Genomic DNA, 22,861 nt, shown 5'->3' with positions numbered 1-22,861 from the left:
ACCGCAAGATGTATCCTCAATAAGTACATAATATTTCTAAAACTTAATATATTGATAGATAAAAAAAACACTGAAATATATATTCTATGAATTTAAAAACTTAATATCTTAAGATTCTAATTCTCCAAATTGATCTTAGTCTCTCTACTCAGCTCTAAGAGGAAGACATAATTTAAATCTGCGTAATGATCTTAATTCTGCTTACTGTGCTTAGCCTGTAACTTCCCTAAATGACCTTCCTTTTTTCCCTCTCAAAGCCCTTTTTGTTGAGCTACTTAAGATGGCATTTAAAACCTTGTAGGAGAGCTAATTCATTTATTTTGTTTTTATTTTGTTTTTTGTTTCTCCCATGTATACAAAAGATATACATGTTATCAGGAAAATTCACTTTCTTTTATTTAAAAAAAAAACAACAGGGCCAGAAAGATAGTTTAAATGTTAGAGCACATACCTATGCATGCAAGGTCCTGAGTTATATCCCCAGCACCACATAACCCCCACTCCTGGGAACTAGAGGGTTCAGCTCTGGTTCAGTTGTGCAGACCACAACTCAGGTACCCAAGCACTTGTATGATTGCTCTGAATATCACACGGGGTAGCATCTGGCTGCTGAATTCCTGAATGTGGCGCCAGGCTCCCTGGCACTGCTGGGTGTGGCCCCTATAAAAATATTTTTTTTCAACAAATCATCCTGGAACAATTGAACATCTAATTGCAAAAGGATGAATTAAGGGACAGGGATGTGGCTTAGTGGTACAACATCTGCCTTGCATATGTGTGCCCCTAGGTTTGATCCCCTAAACCAGAGGGGCCAGAGAAATAGAATAGGAGGTAAGACACATGCTTTGCATGTAACCAACGATGGTTCAATCCCCAGCACTATATGCAGGGTGCCCCAAGCATCACAGGGCCCTTGAATTGAAATGTTAGCCTGGTTGCTAGAGAATCACCAAGAGGACTCACTGGCCTCCTGAGCACCACTTGGGGTAGTCAGAAAAAAAGACTCTAACCTGATTGATAACATACATAACAAACGAATGAAAATGACATTAACCTAAATGTAAAACTAAAATATAAAACTTTGACCCTACCCTTTTTGTTGTTGTTGTTTGATTACCAAGGGTCACATACAAAATTGGTGCTTACATATCTATTTGCAGAGCTCACACAATAGGCTGTGGTGCTTGCAGAAGGTCATCACACACCTTTAGTTGCAACGCTTGCACATACCTGACTGTGGTTCTTCAGAGATCACACACACAAATGGTTGCTGTGCCGGGTTCCCAAACAGCAGAGCTGCCAGAACCACACCTCAAGCCTGTGGATAGCACCAGGAATAAAATTTGAGGCCTCATGCTCACAATACAGGTGTTTTTTGCAAATGGGTCACCCCCTGGTTCCTAAAAGACTTTTAGAATAAAATAAAGAAAAAAAAGTCTTCATGGCCTTAATTTAAGTAAAGATATATTAGGCATAATACAATCCACAACTCGGGAAAAAGACCCTTAAAGGTTGGACTTCATTAGATTTAAAACACTGCGGGGTCCAGAGTGATAGTACATTGAGTAGGGCACTAGCCTTGCATTCAGCTGACCCAGATTTGGTCCCCAGAACCAGGTCCCCTGAGCCCACCAGAAGTGATTCCTGAGTACAGAACCAAGGGTAAGTTCTGAGCACCATTAGGTGTGGCCCCAAAATTTTAAAAATAAATAAATAAATATTTAAAAATCAAAGACATTTTGACTTCAAAACACTATTAAGAAAATAAGACATGACACAGATTGGGAGAAAATATTTATAAATCACATATATGATAAGGAATTCTTATTCAGAACAAGAACTTTTATAATGTCATAATTTAAAAAATTCATTTGAAAAATTAAAAATCCATTTGAAAATGTACATATTTGCAAAAAAAGATAATTACAGGAAGATATCCTTGATGAACATGGATGAGAAGATCCTCAATAAAATATTAGCAAAGAGAATCCAACAACTCATCAAAAAGATCATACACCACAACCAAGTGGGATTCATACCTGGGGATGCAATGATGGTTTAACATTCACAAGTCAATGAACAATCTATCATATCAATAAAAGAAAAGATAAAAACCATATGATCATATCAATGGATGCAGAGAAAGCATTTAACAAGATCCAGCACCCATTTATGATTAAAACTCTCACCAAAATGGGAATTGAAGGAACTTTCCTCAATATAGTCAAAGCCATCTACCACAAGCCCTCAATGGAAAAAAACTAAAAGCCTTCCCGCTAAGATCAGGAACAAGACAAGGATGCCCACTCTCACCAATTCTATTCAATATAGTACTGGAAGTACTTACCATAGCAATTAGGCAAGAAAAAGATATTAAGGACATCTGGATAGGAAAGGAAGAAATCAAGCTCTCACTATTTGCAGATGACATGATACTACATTTAGAGACCACTAAAGCCTCTACCAAGGAGATCCTAGAAACAATAGACTTGTATAGTGAAGTCACAGGCTATAAAATCAATACCCAAAAGTCCATGGCTTTCCTATATGAAAATAATAAGAAAGAAAAAGGTGATATGAAAAAAAATCCCATTCACAATCATGCCTCAGAAAATCAAGTACCTTGGAATCAGCTTAACTAAGGAGGTAAAGGACCTGTACAAAGAAAACTACAAAATGTTACTTCAAGAAATCCCCTACTCATGGATTGGGAGAATTAACATTGTCAAGATGGCAATACTCCCCAACGCATTATACAGATTTAACATGATCCCTATAAGGTTACCCATGATATTCTTCAAAGAAATTAATCAAACACTCCTGAAATTCATATGGAACAATAAGCACCCACAAAAAGCTAAAGCATTTCTTGGGAAAAACTAGATGGATGGTATCACCTCTCCAACCTCAAACTGTACTACAAAGCAGTAATAATTAAAAAAGCATGGTATTGGAACAAAGAGATCCACAGACCAATGGAATAGGGTTGAATATACTTACACACACCCTCAAATATATGATTATATAACCTTTGATAAGGGAGAAAGAAATATAAAGTGGAGTAAAGAAAGCCTCTTTAACAAATGATGCTGTAAAGACTGGACAGCTACATGCAAAAGAATGGGCTCAGATCTCTAATACCATGCACAAAAGTCAGATCAAAATGGATTAAAGACCTTAACATCAGACCAGAATCCATAAGGTACATTGAAGAAAAAGTTGGCAAAACCCTCCACGACATTGAAGCTAAAGGTATCTTCAAAGATGAAACACCACTGACCAAACAAGTGGAAACAGAGATAAATGGGACTATGTTAAACTAAGAAGCTTCTATACCTCAAAAGAAACAGTGACCAGAATACAAAGACAATCTACACAATGGGAAAGGATATTCATCCAGTACACTTCTGATAAGGCGTTAACATCAAGGATATACAAGGCACTTGTTGAACTCTACAAGATGAAAACATCCAATCTCATCAGAAAATGGGGAGATGAAATGAACAGAAACCTTCTCAAAGAAGAAATCTGAATAGCCAAAAGACACATGAAAAAATGTTCTTCATCACTAATCATCAAGGATATGCAGATCAAAACAACAATGAGATATCATCTCACACCACAAAGACTGGCACACATCCAAAAGAACAAAGCCAACCAGTGCTGGCGTGGATGTAGGGATAAGGGGACTCTCTTTTACTGATGGTGGAAATGCCGACTGGATCCGCCTTTTTGGAAAACAATATGCACGTTTCTCAAAAAACTAGAAATTGAGCTCCCATTTGACCCAGCAATACACCTTCTGGGACTATATCGATTCCTCCGCCCCTCTCGGAGAGCCCGGCAAGCTGCCGAGAGTATCTCGCCCGCACGGCAGAGCCTGGCAAGCTCCCCATGACGTATTCGATATGCCAGACACAGTAACAACAAAGTCTCCAATGGAGACGTTACTGGGCCGCCTCGAGCAATATCCTGCAGATGCAAAAAAATACAGTAGAAATGACATCTTCACATGTATGTTTATTGCAGCACTATTTACAATGCCAAAATCTGGAAAACACCCGAGTGCCTGAGAACATATGGCTGGTTAAAGAAACTCTGGTATATCTACACTATGGAATACTATGCAGCTATTAGAAAAGATGAAATCAGGAAATTTGCATATAAGTGAATCAACATGGAGAGTATCATGCTAAGTGAAATGAATCAGAGTGATAGGGACAGACATAGAATGACTGCACTCAATTGTGGAACATAAAGTAACAGAATGGGAGACTAACATCCATGGATAATACCAAGGATATTAGAGATAAGGGTCAAGAGAATTGCTCCACAGCTTGGAAGCCAGATTCACATGCGGGAGGTAGGGGGGCAGCGGGGAGGCAGCAGGAATAGAGAAGGGACTAAGTGCAGGGCTCGCTCAGGATGGGAGATGAGTGCTGAAAGTAGACTATAGACTAAACATGATAGCCACTTACTATCTGCATTGCAAACCATAACACTCAAAATAAGAGAGAGATTAAAAGGGAATGTGCCTGCCACAGAGGTGGATGGAATGGGGATGGCGGGAGGGATACTGGGAACATTGGTGGTGGAGAATGGGCACTGGTAGAGGGATGGGTACTCGATCATTGTATGACTGAAATGTAATCACCAAAGTTTGTAAGTCTGAAACTGTATCTCACAGTGATTAATTTAAAAATATTTAAAAAATAAAATAATAGGATTAGGAAATACTTATCTGTTATTAAGAAATTATCATGATTTTGAATTTCTTCATGTTTGTCTCTGTTGATCATGAATACTGTTGAATTTTCAAATAAGTTTCTTCAGAATGTATGATGATAATCATCTGGTATTTGTTCTTAATTTTACTACTATGCTGACTGATACCAATGCAATTCCTAAAAGAACAAATATATATTAATAAAATAAGCTCTAAGTGGGAAAAAAAGAAAATGTGCATATTTAAATAGCAGTTTCACAAAAGAATAAGAATGGCTAATAACTAAATAAAATACAACCATACTTAACAGTATTAGTCATTAATAAAACACAATTCAAAATCATAGCAAGATATTATTTCATGCCCTTTCTGACAATAACAAATATTAGGGAGGATGTGGGAAAAATTGAACTTCATACAACAGTCATGGAAATATAAAATGCTAATCCACTTTAGAAAATAATTTTTTAGTTTCATAAAACGAAACTAATATTTACCATATGATCCAATAATTCCACTTCTAAGTGGAATTTCAAGAAAAATGTAAATGTGCATCTTCATAAAGTCTTGTACCCAATCTCTTTAGCAGCATTATTCCTAAGAGTTCCCCGATAGAACTAATTAAAGTGACAACCAATTGGTTATTGTATATATAAAATGTGGTAAATCCATATAACAGAATCAAAAGTAAAAAAGTAATATGACTGGAAATGTAGCTCAGTGCCAGAGATATACGAGGCCTGGGGATCAATCCCAGATCCCAGAAAACTGAAAAACATCAAAACACCTACACATCTAAAAAAGAATAAAGTACTGAAGCATGATAAAGGAAGAATGAGCCTCTTTTCACTTCATGTAGCATAAAAGAAGTCATAAAAAGGTGACTTCATGTTGATTGCCTTTTTTTAAAATTTGGTTTTGTTTTCTCAGTTTTATTTAGTTACCATGAAATCACAAAGTTATTCATGATTAGGTTTCAGGCATACAACGTTTCAATACCAAATGTCTGATTTTTCCCAGTCTGCTTTTATATACATGCACTGCACTGTAGCACTGTCCTCCTGTTGTTCATGGATTTGCTCGAGAGGGCACCAGTAACATCGCCATTGTGAGACTTGTTGTTACTGTTTTTTGACATATTAAATACTCCACAGGGGGCTTGCCAGGCTCTGCCGTGCAGGCGGGATACTCTCGGTAGCTTGCCGGTTTCTCCGAGAGGGACAGAGGAATCGAACCCGAGTCAGCTGTGTGCAAGGCAAATGTCCTACACTCTGTGCTATCACTCCAACCCACATACATACATATATATGTGTGCGTATACATGTAATGTATGCATATATGTATATATATTATTTGTTCATGCAGTGTGATTTACAGTACTGTTGCTGATAAGGTTTCAGACATAACACTTTACCATATTTCAGTACCACCTCCTCTTCTCTCCACCATGGATACTGCCCCCATGTCCCCACCCTGTCCTATACCCAGACCAACCAAGTGGCATGTTTCCTACTGAACACTAGTTCTCATGGGTTTTCTTCCACTGCTTGTGAGTATTCTTTACATGTATGATTACTTTTTATGAGCCATTCATCAAGACAGCAAACAGAATATTGGTGCCTGAGTTTAGATATTAGACGCAGCATACGGTAACACCAGACATCTTTTTCAAATAATGAAAATGTTCCCAAATTTATGAAATTGCTTGCACAATTTTGTAAATCTACTAAAAAGGTAGTAGAATAAGTGAATTTTATGATATGTAAATGATATATAAAGTAGTTTATTAAAAACTCTACATAGATATTTATAAGAATATAGCTCAGTGGCTGAGTGAGCTAAAATTGCCATCATACTTATTTTTGAATCCGAGGTTTTAAACCTTTTTTTCTCGCTCCCTTCATCTTCACTTGATCACTTGATCCCCTGTTATTCATCGATTTATTCGAGCGGGTATCAGTAACGTCTCCATTCATCCCTGTTGCGTGCTAGCGTAGCCCAATGGCATCTGTTCATTCTAGGAACATGCAGAGCCTCAAACCAATCATTCAGGGTCTTGACGAAGAAGTCTGACCATCTTGTAGTTGGGCGTCCACGCGATCTTTTGATGTCCCGTGGAATCCAGTCAGTAATGGCTCTAGTCCAGCGGTTGTCTGTAAACCTCATTACGTGTCCAGCCCATCTGATTTTTGATGCCTTGGCAAATGAGACAGCGTCCCTGATTCTTGAGCGTTGACGGAGATCAGAACTGTGGATTCTATCTCTCATTTGAGTGAAGCGTGATATTCCAAGCAGAGCTCTTTCGATTCCTCTTTGAGAGACCCGAATAGCGTTCTCATCCTGTTTTCGTAGGGCCCAGGTCTCTGAGGCATATGTTAATGCAGGAAGAACAGTGGAATCGAAGAGATGTGCTCGTAGCTGTAGGTTCTTTGTCCTCTTAGTTATTTCTTCAACGCTCTTGAAGGCATTCCAAGCCGCTCTCTTCCTCCTGCGCAACTCAGGTGCCAGGTCATTCATCATGTTGATTTCTTGACCTAGGTATATATAGCTGTTGCATTCTGAGATGGTGGTTCCGTTGAGAGTGAATGGAGCGTCAGGAACGAGGCTGTTTCTCATAAACATTGTCTTCGTAAGATTCAGCTGTAATCCGACCTTTCCACACTCACGGTCGAAGTTGGTCAGCATTTGTGCTGCTTGGCTGATGTCTGGTGTTATTAGAATGATGTCATCAGCAAAGCGGAGGTGGTGTAGTTGCCGACCATCTATCTTCACTCCCATTCTTTACCATTCCAGTCGTCGCATGATGTTCTCGAGGGTGGCACTGAAGAGTTTTGGTGAAATGGTATCACTCCCTTCATATAGAGAACAAAAATGATTTTTTTTTGTTTTTTTGGGTCACACCCAGCGATGCTCAGGTGTTACTCCTGGTTCTGCACTCAGGAGTTACTCCTGGCAGTGCTCAGGGGACCAGAGGGGATGCTGGGAATCGAACCTGGGTTGGCCGCCTGCAATGCAAATGTTCTACCCACTGTGCTATCACTCCAGCCCTCAACAACAAAAATGTTTTATTGAGCTAGAAGAATACCATGAAGTGGCTTAGAGAACCTGCTTTGCAAGCGTATGGATAGTCATGAGTTCAAATCCTCAGTGTCCCTTGTGCACTGAGTACAATCCAGCAGCTCTGCTTTCTGCAATGATAAAAGATATTTCTAGCTGAATCAAATCCAGGTTTGTGAAAGTTAAAAGGAGTACAACCCCTAGAGAGCACTACACCTTAAAATGTGCAACTACCACAGCCAAGTATGTGCACAACCTCTGGTCACTGCGATAATATCAACAATAACAATAAAACAGGGAAGAGGGGGGAAGAAAAAAGAAAACCTTTAAAAAAATTATTTTCTCTAACCCATCTACCCAAAACATAGCCTAGACAAGTAGTTTTGTTCTGTGTCATATACTTACTTGTGTGAAAGAGAAATCATGAAAGACATTATCAACAAACACTTTCTCCATCAATGACAAGTTACCTTCCTGGTTATTTGCCTTCTCTCTGTTTGCTGTTTCATTCCCAAATATCACTAATGGCTATTAAATGTCATTGGTATGGGTTGTGTTAGAACCATGGGAACTGATAGTAGGTCATTATTATTCCCATGCAATCTTTTTATTTTTTTTAAGGTTTTTGGGTCGGAGCGATAGCACAGCGGTAGGGTGTTTACCCTGCGCGCAGTCGGCCCAGGCTAGCCAGGTTCGATTCCTCCGCCCCTCTCGGAGAGCCTGGCAAGCTACCAAGAGTATTTACCAAGAGTATCTCGCCCGCATAAGCCTGGAAAGCTACCCGTGACGTATTCAATATAATTGGTTTATTAAGGTTTATTGGTTTATAAAGGTTTATTGTTACTGTGCCAAACACAGTAACAATAAACCTCACAAAAGAGACACTACAGGGCCCGCTCAAGTTCATCGAGTTAAATGAACAAAGGGAGGACAGTGCTACAGTGCTACAGTGCTGCAGCTTTTTGGGTCACACCCAGCAATGCACAGGGGTTACTCCTGGCGGTGCTCAGGGAACCATATGGGATGCTGGGAATCGAACCCGGGTCAGTTGCGTGCAAGCCAAATGCCCTACCTGCTTTACTATAACTCCAGCCCCTCCCATGCAATCTTAAAAGAGAAGAAAGTTGGAGAGATAGAATGAGGGTAAGATGTTTTCTTGTACATGCGACTGACCTCAGTTCAATCCCTAGAACCATATATACTCCCTTAAACACCACCAGGAGTGATCCATGAGCAGAAAGTCAGGAATAAGCCCTGAACTCTACTAAGTGTTAGGAAGAAAAACCCACCAGAAAGAAGCACTGTAGCACTGTCCTCCCATTGTTCACCGATTTGCTCGAATGGGAGCAACAGGGAGCTTGCCAGGCTCTGTCGTGCGGGCAGGATACTCTCGGTAGCTTGTGGGGCTCTCCGAGAGGGACGGAGGAATCGAACCCAGATCGGCCGCTGTGTAAACTCAAAACGAGCATAGCAACGGCAGCAGTCTATCTGTCCCGCCGCCCACGTTCGGTAGTTTCACACCGTTTCCCCCACCCCAGGGAGGTCGATGGCGATGGGCAGGCGAAGGAAGAAAACGAGGGCCAGGCTGGTTGGTTTTAGTCGCAGTGTATTCCAATACTCTCTCCATTCATTCCCGTCTCTCTCCTCTTCCTCCTCTCCTGCTTCTTCCTCCCCCATGCTACTTCATTCTCCTACTCAGTCCCCTTCATCCTCTTTCTCTGGAGTCTGGATTCTGATCCCCCAACCCACTCTTACATTACAGTTAAATCCCAAAGCATGAGGGGTTGGGGTAACAATTACACATAGGTGCGATCACAATCAATAGGGGTAGAATTCTTTCCCTCGGGGAAATCCGCTCCTAGGACAGATTCTCATTATCAGATCAATCCACCCTAGAGCGGAATCCCCTGGGTGTGTTTCTCCTCTCCTTGTCTAACAAACATATAAGCATATATAATATAAATCATTTTGTATGGATACAGTAAGAAATACCTTAAACTTATAGAATTGCCCTCCTAGGGCCATCTCTATCTCAGACTACAGTGCTCAGGCCAGATAGTCTTTCCTATCCCTAGCATGGTCCTCGTCTCGTTGTTACTTTTGGATCATGACAGCATTTGTCTACAATCAAACTCTTAATTTATAGTTAAGAATTGTGGCACTTTGGCCTGGCCCACTTCGATGACAGGATAGCTCACCACTTGCCCTGGGTCCATTCAGTCCCTCGTCAGGACCCTGCTTTTGGGGTGTTAGGAACCAAGGGTAACTGAGGCTTAAGTCGAGAAAGCAGATGCCCAGGAGTGAATAATATTCAAAGCCAATTAAATCCTAAGTTACAAAAGCATAATATTAACTGTCTTTCTGTATCTATACAAAAAGGACATTTCATTGAAGTAAACTATTCAAAAGACATAAGGAGAGGAGAAAGGCAATATTTCACTCATACATATAAAATCATAGATTTCTGAGGAATCTAACTTTACAAGTTAACAGAGTCTGATTAGGGGGAAAGCTGATTAACTGGTTGGGGAGGAGAGCAGAGAGAAGTGGTTACAGATAAACGAAGGAATGGGAGTGACTCAGGAGCACTGTGATGGGTGTAACCTGATAAACCTAAGCTCCTGTGGCAGGGGAGAAAGGACAAAGCAGTGTAATCCTACAAGCCTCCTGCAAGGCAAACACTCTACCTGCTGTGCTATAGCTCCAGCCCACCAAAAAGAAAACAAACAAAAAAGATTCTTTCAGTCTATAGTTGACAGTATTAAGTGTGAAACTATTTTAAATATATAAATATTTGTAAATATAAATAAAATGCAAATATTTAATGTGAGTTTTCAGACTTCAGTTTCTTTTCTTTAGGGAGGGAGCCACATCTGGCAGTTTTCAGGAACTATTCTTGACTCTGTGTTAGATGTGGCCCCTGGCAGTACTCATGGGCCCATATATAGTGCAGGAATTAGAAACGGGGCCAGTTACATGTAAGGCAAGCACCTTACCCATTGTACTATCTCTCTTGCCCTCTAGGCTTCAGTTTCATTTCAGCCTTTTACTTTCCCATTTATATCTAAATGTTAAATTATGATAAAAATTAGTCACAACTAAATATTGATTCTACTCATTTAAATGTATCACTGTATCACTGTCCTCCCGTCGTTCATTGATTTGCTCCAGCAGGCCCAGTAACATTGTGAGACTTGTAACTGTGTTTGGCATATCGAATACGTCACGGGGAGCTTGCCAGGCTTTGCCGTGCGGGCAAGATACTCTTGGTAGCTTGCTGGGCTCTCCGAGAGGGGCGGAGGAATCAAACTCAGGTCGGCCATATTGGCTGTGTGCAAGGCAAACGCCCTACCGCTGTGCTATCGCTCCAGCCCATTTAAATGTATAATAGATTTTTTTTAAAAAAAGGAAACAACTCTTAAACAATGATGTGTTAATATTGAAATCTGGGCTGGGAATCTGACACAATTGGCAGAACATGAACCTGGCATGTGTGAGGCCCTGGGTTTGATTCCTGGTACTAGGCCTTAGAGTTCAACTGGGTGAAGGTCCTAAGTCCTGGGACCATAATAACAATAATTAAATCAATGATCTATTGGAAAAAAGGTTCTGACTATGTAGGGACAAAAAATAAAAAAGAAGCTTTCACCTTCAAGTTCATAAACTGTTGAGTGAGAATAAACCATAATTACACACAATTTCAATAAGATAGGGATAAACTCTTTCTCACACACACACGTACACACAACAGACAACACACAATTTTTTATTTATATTTTTTGGGGGGGATTCCACATATCTATTCCCGGTTTTGTGCTAAGGTATCACTCCTGGCAGGGCTCTGGGACCATATGGAGTGACAGGGATTAAACCCAAGTCTGCTACAGGCAAGGTGTACCTCCTGTACTATTTCTCCAATCCCAACCATTTATTTTTTTTAAAGTCATGGAATCAGAGGCTGCACCTGAGAATAGCTGAAGATTTCAATTACAACAGAACAGAAAGGGAGTAGTAATAAGGGAAAGAACCAAGGGAACCTGTGATATGACTGTAGTTTCAAGGAAGTGAGCACATATAGACAGACTAGGCTTAAGTCTCCCAATTAAGTCTGATTACATTTCAAACTAAGTTTGTTTAAGATAATGATATCAATCTATATAGATAGAGCATATACTATGTGACAAATACTAATCAAAGTACTTTACGTTTATTAACTTATTCCATACAACCCTCTGCAGAATGTTCTATTATTTTCTCACTTTATAGATAATAAAACAATATAGAATGATTGAGCATTTGCTCATGGTTACAGAGACACAGATAAAAATTAAGGGGCTAGAGTGATAGCACAGCGGGTAGGGCATTTGCCTTGCACGCGGCCCAACCCTGGTTCGATCCCCAGCATCCCATATGGTCCCCTGAGCATGGCCAGGAGTCACTCCTGAGTGCATGAACCAGGAGTAACCCCTGAGCATCGCCGGGTGTGACCCAAAAAAGCAAAATAAATAAATAAATAAATAAAAATAAAATAATTAATTCTGTTTTGCTCCTAATCATATTCATAAGAACCTCTTTGGGTCATAAACCCTCAGATTATCCTTCAAAGTTGTGCTCAGGGATCCCCAACCGACAGCACTTATCCCAGTGATGTGGTTCAACGCGAGGGCCAAGGATGAGTATTGCTTGGGCTCTACAGTGCTGGGGATTACCAAAGCTTCTCAATGAAGTTGCAGCCTCATCTGAAGGTACTCTGGGGACCATGTGGTACTTATGATCAGACTGAGAAATGTACTTTAATGCCTGTACTATCTCCCAGCCCCAACAAAACCTTTCTTGATCCCATAAATTGAAGAGTATTTCTTTCTCTAAATTTCACAATACTTTTATCAGTTTTATTGTAAACCACTTAAGGACTAAACATTTACCCCCCACCAACACACACAACACAATACAGGGTTTATGTGCATTTCCCGCCCCCCACTTTTAAAAGTCTTTCTTTAGGCTGATCCACTTTATTTTTGCTTTTTGTGCCACACCCAGTGGCTCAAGGCTTACTCCTGGCTCTGCACTTAGGGATCACTCTTGGTGCTACTTGGAGGATCATATGGGGTGCCAGGATCCAACCCGGTGTCCCTGTGTGCAATGCAAGTGCCCTAGCCCCTGTATTACTGCTATCACTCCACAGTCTGATACACTTAATTTTTATTCTTCACAACTCCTAGGAAAGTGCTTGGCACATTTATAATTCTAGTTAAGTCTTTGGAGCCTGTATATCTGCAAGACAAGTGAAATAAGCATTTTGCAGGAATTCTCATATATATTCTCATTATAGCAACCCGCATTACACATTCAACAGCTATACTTAGTCACTTCTGTGACTGATAAGATACATCTTAAACTCAGAAAAACAAAATAGCTCTGGTTCCGAACCTAGGGAAAAAACTCAGTCTAGTGAGAGTCGGGCAATTGATATCCCTGAGTATAGCGATGAGGACAGCTAAAAAATCAAAGAATATGTTTGTCCAAAATCACACCACACGGCCCCCCCCCAAAAAAAACCCTTGGGAGAACTCAAATTCCAATCCACTTCTCACTAGTACTTGGAACTGCGTGCATATAACTCTGTGTTCTAAAGGAGACACATGACTAACACGTTGAATGAAAAGTCTTAGAACACCGCAGCGATGGCAGTGTCGCCAGGATAATGAAGACTTCCACGGGCTTGAGAGGAAAGACCCAGGAAAGACGCGAAGGCGCGCGCGCGGGCAGCGGGCGTCGGTCCCTCACCCACCCCGGGAGCTAATCAGGGTCCCTGTGGAGAACACCGACCGCGCGGTGAGCGTTTCCCGTGTCCCTGCGGGGCTTTCCCTTGCGGATCACCGCGCTGCCGCACCAGGGGGAGTGGAGTGGGCGGTCAAACCCAACGCGGCTCCAAATGCCAACCAGGTGCAGTCATCCTCGAAATCCCCAAGAGAGAGCGCTCTCCTCCTGAGGGGCCAGGATGCTGCCCTGAGGGGGATTAGTTGGTCCCTCGGACGACTCAGACTTCTCTCAGGCCCTGTGCCTTAGAGACCCCTGCCTGCCACTGAGGGCTGCGCGACTCCCCGCCGGCTTCCTCCCGGGGTGCTTCGACAGCTGCTCTGAGGCGTCGAGCTTAACCCTCCACAGGCAAAACGGCGATTTCGTCAAAATATCAGCGACATCTCCAAATAGAGTCCGGCCAGAAAGAGGCGCCGTGGAGGCACTTGTCTGGTTCCCCGCGATTCTTTAACCCCACAAGAGCCCACGCGAGCACACCAACTTCACCACCCCGGGCTTTCTGGACCGCGCGGGTCAGCTCCCCTGCCCCGCCTGCTGCCAGGCCACGCCCCGTCTCCCGCGCTCGGCGGTTGCTCGGTAAGCCGCGCGCAGGGGGCGTGGCCTCGGTCCACGGGGCGTGGCCAGATCAACCTCGCCCCGCCTCCTGCTCGTCTTCTTCCCGCCAATGGCTGGCGGCGTCACCCCGGAGCCCCAGGCCCAGCCCTTCCCATTCGGAGCGCGCGCGCACGTAGAGCGCATGCGTCTTGAGGAAGGCCGGGTGCGGGGCGGGAGGGGGAGAATGTTGCTCCAACGGAGGGACGGGAGGGCTCGGAAATGGTTGAAGGGGTCGGCTTGCAGCCGGCGTCCGCCAGAGAGCGCGTTGGGGGCGGATCGCGGGGTGGTGGCCCCCGGGGGAGTGGAAGGCCCGGTTCCCACCCGGAACTGGAGCGGCCCTGGGCTGCAGGTTGACCCGCCCGGGTTTGTGTGTCTGTGCCGGTGCAGGGAGACATGGACAACTGGTTGGTGGCGGCCGCGCTGAACGGGATGGACCGACGGAGCCTGCAGCGCTCTGCGAGGCTGGGTCGAGAAGTGCTGGAGCGCGCCAAGAGACGGGCGGTGAACTGGCATTCGCGGGAGCTGTCCGCGGGCAGTTTGGGGGTCCTTTCCCGCGAGCGGCCCCACCGAGAGAGCCGGCCCGCAGCCGCCTCCCAGCGCCCTCTCGCCCGAGAGGTGAGGAGCGGGTGCTGGGACCAGCCCGTTCATTGGCTCTGCGGAGGCCGTGGGAACCAGGGCGTGGCCCACTGAAGCATCTTCCCGTTCTGTCCTCCGCGGAGTAGACTGTAAAGTGGCTGGGACAGTGAACGGAAACGCCCTTTGAAAACTAACTTCGAGGGCTGGAGCAATAGCGCAGCGGGTAGGGCGTTTGCCTTGCACGCGGCCGACTAAGGTTCGATTTCCAGCATCCTATGTGGTCCCCCATCACCGCCAGGAGTAATTACTGAGTGCAGAGTCAGGAGTAATCCCTGTGCAACGCCGGGTGTGACCCAAAAAGAAAAAAAAAACTGACATTGGACACGCTCTGATTGGGTAGTTTTAGGGTACCGCATACTAGTTTTTACTCAGCCCTACTTAGTTGGTTTTTTTTTTAGTTTTATTTATTTATTAAAGTGTATGCGTTACCCTTTTCACAGAAAAGCCATTTCTTGGATAAATTGCACGCCCCTGTCTTCGTTTTCGGGTCGTAATTTTTAGTAAGAATTTATTCTTAATGAAAGAATTGGCAGAGGCCTTTCCCAGAGTAAGAAGGAAGCTCTTCCCTCTCCTGGGGGAATACCAGCTCTCACCCGTGACTTGTCATTTGTTCAAATAGAGGGAAGAACGACGCCCAACCCTCAGTGCTTCCTTCAGAACAATGGCTGAATTCATGGACTATACTTCGAGCCAGTGCGGCGTAAGTTGATGTGAGCCAAAGTCGTGCCCCTGATCTGCCTGCTGATGGATCAAGAGTAGATCTTTCTTTAAGTTCTGAACTAAAGTTGCCCCCAAACCCAAAAGGATCATTGTAAGCTGGGCCTGCTGTCAAAATAGGTTGACATTAAAACAGAATTCCTACACTGGATTTTAATTAACCTATGTGTCAAGATCCTGGTCACATAGTTTTTAAACATGTTTCTGTGGGTCCATGTCTGTTGGTGACAGATGTTCATGTGAAGCTGATGCTGCACCCATGTTGGAGGGAGGGGGCAAGAGCACCATGAGAGGAGCAGGCCTCCCAGGAAACAGGGAATGGACACCCATTTCTGTCTTTTACTGCCACATGCCATAGGCCATTTTTTCTCTTTCAGCCTTAACTTCCCCATCACAAAACACAGGTCTCAAGTCCTTTCCAGCCTTTTCTATCATTTTGGTTTCCATTGGAAAATGAACACCAGAAAGTTTTCGTAAACCATAGAAGCATAAGGAACTTCTGTGAAATTTGGGGGATTTTTTGGAGGGTTTTGGGGTGGGGGTTTGGGTTCACCCCCTGCAATGCTCAGGGGTTAATCCTGGAAAAAATATATAACTGCTTTCTGATCCTTTGACTTATTATAAAATCAGAGACCTTTTCTTTTCCTCCTCCATGTGAGTAGAAAAGCTGCATAATGATTAGATTTTTTATATTGCATTTCTGGGTGTGTGTGTGTGTGTGTGTGTGTGTGTTTTATCTCAAGGAGATGCAACCCTTTTGCCTTGACCTTATCTGAGACTTAAGGAACTGTGTTCATCAGAATTTGTCAGGAGAGATGGGAGGGCATTTGATACCAGGACAGAGATGGGAAAAATTTTAGTCTAGCTTTCATGGATTAAAATTCCTGCCCTACAGAGGCAGCAGATGGCAGCAAAGGAATGTCAAATGCAATTGCCTTCTCTGCTGCCTTGTACGTGGGCTCCAATCAATTAGCTGGATAGTTTATCTTTGCTTTCTTGCCTCGCCCTCTTAGCTAATTCACAGAGTGTTTGTTTTATTCATTTATCTGAAAATTTTATCTGATGATTTGGTTGCCCGATATCTTTCTAGAAATATTATTCATCCGTGCCAGAAGAAGGAGGGGCAACCCATGTCCACCGTTATCACAGAGGGAAGTCAGAGGTGCACAAGTGTTCAGACATAAGGAATAGTCATCAGGTATGTATCCTTGTTTGATCCACCCTTACCTTCAACCTCCCAAGAAAGCCTGTTGGCTGTGGAGCACCTGCTGAAGCTGTATTGTTGGATGTCTGCATGCTTCAGCGTGATGGTGCTCAGCAGAAATACTAGCTTTATCTCAAACCAGCAACAAACCCTAGACTTGAGAACTGAACAGCAATCCACACGGGATTCTTGGACAGGCTTAAAGAAATCTGAGCTTCAAAAAGTATCTTCTAGATTTAGATTTAGGGATGGGTATTTTAATCATCATATATTTTAATCATCATATATTTAGATTTAGAAATGAGTATTTTAATCATCATATATTTTACTTAAGATAGTGATAACTGTCATTACTATGTCATTACTACACACAAACGCAGGTAGGGCGTTTGCCTTGCACGTGGCCGATCTGGGTTCGTTTCCCAGCATCCCATATGGTCCCCTGAGCACTGCCAGGGGTAATTCCTGAGTGCATGAGCCAGGAGTAACCCTTGTGCATCGCCAGGTGTGACCCAAAAAGAAAAAAAAAAAAGTAAGCACAGGAGGGTGTCTCAACAAAATACATTTGCTAAAGGTTATTAACATTTTCATGCCACCCTTTACAAAATTACCTGTTTTTTGCACCTATCATTCTGAGGAAGCCAAAGATTCTGTTCTCTTGCACCAATGATCAGGACTCCTATATTGTTTCCGGGCGAGTGGGGGTGATGGGGGATGTGTGTTTTGTTTGTTTGAGGGGCACACCCAGTTGTGGTCAGGGTTTACTCCTGGTTCTGTGCACAGAAATCACTCCTGGTAGGGCTTGGGGATCATATGTGGTGCTAGGGACTGAAGGGGGAAGTTGGGGGGAAGCATGCAAGGCAAACACTTTACCCATGGTGCTATCTCTGAAGCCCATGTTATTGCTTTTGAGGAAGGTAAGTATTTGTGTGTGTGTGTACGTGTACACACACACACACGCCTGCATATATATATGTATAACTCTACTAGTTATACTCAAAGATAGCAAACTTAAGCAGAGTCTATCTACAAATTGGATTCCTGGCTTCTGTTAGGTTTAGAGAAGGAGAGAAGGATGGCCACAGGGAGCTGCATAAGGGCTGAATACGGAAGCCCATCCTGTTTCTCTGGCCTGGAATATGAAGGGCAACAGGAGTCAGTGGTTCCCTTTTCTGGCCTGACTTCAGACTCTGTAGTAGGTCAGCTTGATGTAAGGAAGGTGAGCAGGAGTCATTCTTGTCTCTTCTCTTTCTTGCCTGTTTATAATACCCCATAAAACGAAAGTTGATCCCTTAGAGGAAAATTTTCTTTGTCATTTCAACCTGTTCTCTTCTCTTTCCTCCACTCCTGAGAAACACAGAAGAGAATTCTATTTCTAAGAGACTGCTAGGGCTCAATTACTCTCTGTGGGAGGGACCTCGGGGTTGAGCTCAGGACCTCATACATGGCCACATCCCTGGCTCAAGTGTCAGTCTCTTTTGTCCCCTTTCCCCTGCAATCTAACATCCCTAAAAATATTAAGGCTCAAAAAAATTGAGCTGTCTCATTCAGTAAATTGCAAAGATAGCATTGAAAGCCCAGACTTCAAAGCCCAAATATGAATAAAATGTAATCATGTGGACATGTAGAGTGTCACGCTGTGTTCAATGAGTCAGGATGGGAGGGACAGGTATATAATGGCTGCATTCATTTGTGAGATACATGAGTGTGTGTATATTCAAGGCCAGAGTAAACGGGCCAGGAGGACTGGTTGGAAGACTGCCACAAGAGTGTGTGTGGGGTGAAGGGCAATTAGGATAGAGAAGGGACCAACATGACTATAATAGTTGGAAATGATCATTTTGGACAGGAATTGAGTGTTGAAAGTGGGTAAAGGGATATACCTGATAATCTTTCATTATCTGTTGCAAATAATAAGGCCAAAAGGAGAGCGGAGAGAAGAGAGAAGTGGGGTGGGGAGGGGTGAGGAAGAGAGAGAGGGAAGAAAAGTGCCTGCCATAGAGGCAGGCAGGGTTGGGAAATGGGAGGGAAACTGATACCATTGGTGGTGGGAAAAATACACTGGACAGATGTTATAACTTTATATGACTGAAATTCAATCATGAACAACTTTGTAACTGTGATTCAATAATTATTCTTATTTACAAAAGTAATAATAAAAAATTTTTTAACCTAAAAAAAATTAATCATGGATGGGCCAGAGTGATAGTACAGTGGGTAGGGCAATTTCCTTGCACACAGTCAACACAGGTTTGATTCCCAGCACTCCATATAGTACTTTGAGCCCTGCCACAATTGATCCCTGAGCACAGAGCCAGGAGTAAGTCCTGAGCACTGCAAGGTGTGTTCCAAACCCTCCTCCCCCCAAAAAGAAGAAGTAATCATGGGAAATATCTGACTAAATATATTTTACAGAATTTAAGAGCCTTAATATGTAGGTGATAAAGTGGTGTGTGGGGGCAGATGGGGTGAGGTGAGGGAAAGTGGGGGAGGGGTGGAGAGAGGTGATGTGGCAGGAGGTAAGGACCTGACAGAGCAATTGTCTATTCCTAATAAGATAGTAGAGTTCAAAAATCAAACTTGGGCACTAATCACTCTTCAATGTTCCAGTTGTCTTTTCAGAGAAAAGTCACATCTTTTGACCTTGGGAACATCTATCAACCATCTGAGTATGCTTCTGAGGCATCCCAGCCTGTGAGTGTAGAACTTTGCAATTCCATGAGCCACTTGACCTGATTTTATTATATAGGGCTCCTTGTATTAGGTCTGTAGGATTGTTGAGATGTTCTTACCCTTGGACAGAGTATAAATATTTTGCTTTAGGACTGGGGAGCTAGTTCCAAGGGCTAGACCGCATGCCTGGCATGCCCAGGGCTCTGGGTTTAATCCCCAGCACTGCATGGCTTCCCAGGCGCCCCCCAAGTATAGTCCTAGTGAACCCCAAGACCCCTGGGGAGACTGAAAAAAACAAACCAAGCAATATTTGGATTGGGTTTGCTACAAAATTGTTTTCTTAGTATCCTCCCTTCAACTGAAGCTCCAGGGTTATTCTTTTTGCCTGAACTCATAGTTGTGGTTAAAAAGAATGTTAAATATTCACATGTCAGTTCCTGCAGTTCAGCTGGGCTGGCACAAAGTCCTGCTGGAATTTCACCATCTGTTCAAGTATGAGAAGGAGCCCAACCTCCTGCTTTCGTAGTGAACCCCATGGCTGAACCTTTGAAACATATACATTGGGGCAGATCAGGTTCCAAAACAGTTGATGGAATTTATTCCTATTTTCCACAAATGTTTCTCTATAAAAACATAAATAGTGGTTAGTTCATGAACCCAGGGACTCTTTTGGAACATGGAAGGGCTGGAATTTTGATGGGGGGGGGCAGAGGGGAAGACCTACAGAATGTTGCTATAATAATTTGCTCAACTTTGTTTTTAGACAATGTGTTGCTAGTCAGTATTCACAATATTCTAGAGTTTGTAGCTACTAAGAGTATTCTGCTTTTAGTTCAAATATAAGTTGTTAGACTTCCAATACCATTAACACTTGCTGAGTTCTAGTAATATTGTTCATGGTGTTGGAATCATTGTTGTTATTCCTGATCTTTTTCCTCCTGAACTTCAATAAACTATGGTCTTTACTAAGATACCATAAAGTTATTTTATGAGGTATCATAATTTGCATGCTAGGGTCGTTATTTTATCATTGCAGAGCACTACACCAATTCCTCCACCAGTGTTTCCAGATCCTTCCACCATTATTTCACTGACCCTTCCCCCTCCCCCACCTCCCAGTATATTCTTGATGTCAGTAGGCATCCTTGACTTTTTGCAATTGATGTCTGTATTTCTTGAGACGTGCTTTTATTTATATAATTATATCCTATATGAATAGTGCCATTGACACATTCATGCCAATTAAACAATAAGAGCTCCAACTTTACAGTAAAGTTGGACCTGAAAGAATAGAATGTTTCGGGGCCCGAGTGATAGTACAGCAGGGAGTGTGTTTGCCTTGCATGCAGCCAACCTGGTTTCAATCCCTGGCATCCCATATGGTCCCCTAAGAACCACCAGGAGTAATTCCTTAGTGCAGAGCCAGGAATAACCCCTGAGCATTGCCACATGAGACCCAAAAAGAAAAAAAAGAAAAAAGGAAAAAAGAATATAATGTTCCAAAGCAGCTTTGGGAAAATCGACTTTGAAATCTATCAATCTATCAACAAGGTGAGAGGGAGAGAGAACTTTCATGAAAGTACAGATACCATATGTTCCTCCTAGTGGAATTTGATGGCTCAACCCCCCACCCAGTGTGGAGGTAGATAGGACACGTCAGCTATGGCTCCTCGGTCACACTGAGTGAGCCAATGCTGGTACCCAGCTGTGGTGCAGTTGCTGTTGCTCTTCACCACAGGCTCTTTTTAGTCTTTAACTTTGTTCTTGTGCCGCTTGCACTAAGGTCCCTTTTTTGGCCTGCACACCTGCCACAGCCTACTTCCTAACCCTGTGTCAGTTCCACCCTTTGACAGCTTGACATGACTTGTGCTCAGCCCAGCCCTAAACAGAAATCCATCAACTTTACCCCCAGTGTTTTATATATAGAAGGCCTCCGAGCAAGGGCTTGTGCCAGCAGCTGACTTGCTAGACAACATGGAATCTCCTTGGAATTTGAACACTTCTAATGATTCCAGTGTCTGACTATCACTGTTTACTTTCAGTCCTCCAAACAATGACTACTAGTGTTTATCACCCCAATTCTTATATTTTAATCCTTTTTTTTTTTTTGCTTTTTGGGTCACACTCGGCAATGCTCAGAGGTTACTCCTGGCTCTGCATTCAGAAATTATTCCTTGCAGTGCTTGGGGGATCATATGGGATGCTGGGGTTGGAACCCCAGTTGGCCACATGCACGGCAGATACCCTACCCGCTCTGGGCCCCTGTCCAACTATTCTTACAACCCTTCATATTTTCTATAGCACCTAAGCACCTAAGCATTTGCAAAGTGTTTTCGTACGTGTATGATGAGTCTCAGCAAGAAGGCACAAGAGAATTAAGCCTATCTGACAGTCCTATGGCGTGGCCCAGTAGAGCCTTGAAAGAAGGCCTTCCATCTCCCACTGTGGTACTTCGTTCCCTGGCACTCTGGCATCCAAAGCTAGCTGGCGGCAGCTGCTGACGGTGTAGGATGTAAGAGTCTGATCTCTGCTGTTACTCATTTTCCTTTCAGACTGAGACCATCTCTAAGGACCTCTACATAGAAGTATATCCAGGGACCTACTCTGTCACCGTGTGTTCAAAAGGCTTAACTGGGAAGACTCACGTGGTGGCAGTGGACTCAGGCCAGAGTGTGGACTTGGTCTTCCCCGCCTGACGTTGCTAATCAGAGCCGTCCTGTTACCTGTTTTCAAGTAGCAATAATAACCTCCTGTTCTGCTCTTCCTTACATGGTAATCCTGCTTAGTGCCGACTCTTGACGGTCAGCCTTCCTGAGAATGGAGTCTTGTCTTTGTCAAAAGTGCCTATTTTAACTTAAAAGTGTAGAAGTTACCCCCATCCTTCTTGTCCAAAAGTAATAATGTAATGATACTGTTTGTGCAGTTCTCACTGCTTGCTTTTTAAGGAAAGGTTAATTATGATAATAAAGGGAGAGATTTGGAAATGAACAAAATTTTCTTTTTATTGGTATTTAGGGGGAATAAAATGTCACTCAGGTACAACTGTAGGTTTTATGAAAGTAATGGCAGGAAGCTTGGGAACACGTTTGCCCACTGCAGGCCAGCATGCACTGTAGCTTCTGTGCAAGAGGATCCTCAGGCTGATCTCTCTGGTCTGTGGCGAGGCGTGAGTGCTGGCTACATGCTCTGGTCTCTCTTACACATGCAGGCAGGTGTTTTCCTGCTCTCAGATGTGAGGAAGTCTTGATGTTGCTTCTTACTCGTTGGTCACCTGTAGCCAGCTCTCCTATTCTCCATTATAGAAGGTCTTACTAGTCACTTTAACTCCTCGATAGTTCCGCCTCGCCCCCCCCCTTCATATTTAGCATCAAAACCTAGCACTGAGCTGCATCCCCAGCACATTCTCCCTCTCTCCCCCTCCCTTCGTTCCTCCC

General features: G+C 43.2%; 1 protein-coding gene across 1 annotated transcript; it reads left to right on the top strand.

Moving 5' to 3' along the window:
* The first annotated feature begins 14,380 nt into the window (after window positions 1-14,380).
* AKIP1 (A-kinase interacting protein 1) lies at window positions 14,381-22,414 on the top strand. Its single transcript, XM_056116112.1, has 5 exons — window positions 14,381-14,812; window positions 15,453-15,533; window positions 16,641-16,748; window positions 19,377-19,448; window positions 21,980-22,414. Exons 1-5 carry the CDS (start codon window positions 14,591-14,593, stop codon window positions 22,121-22,123), a joined length of 627 nt encoding a protein of 208 aa, XP_055972087.1. The 5' UTR covers window positions 14,381-14,590; the 3' UTR covers window positions 22,124-22,414.
* The last annotated feature ends 447 nt before the right edge of the window (window positions 22,415-22,861 follow it).

The sequence above is a fragment of the Sorex fumeus genome, unplaced genomic scaffold (assembly GCF_029834395.1).
Source record: "Sorex fumeus unplaced genomic scaffold, SorFum_2.1 ptg000030l, whole genome shotgun sequence".
Lineage (NCBI taxonomy): Eukaryota > Metazoa > Chordata > Mammalia > Eulipotyphla > Soricidae > Sorex > Sorex fumeus.
This window is presented reverse-complemented; position numbering and strand designations above follow the sequence as displayed.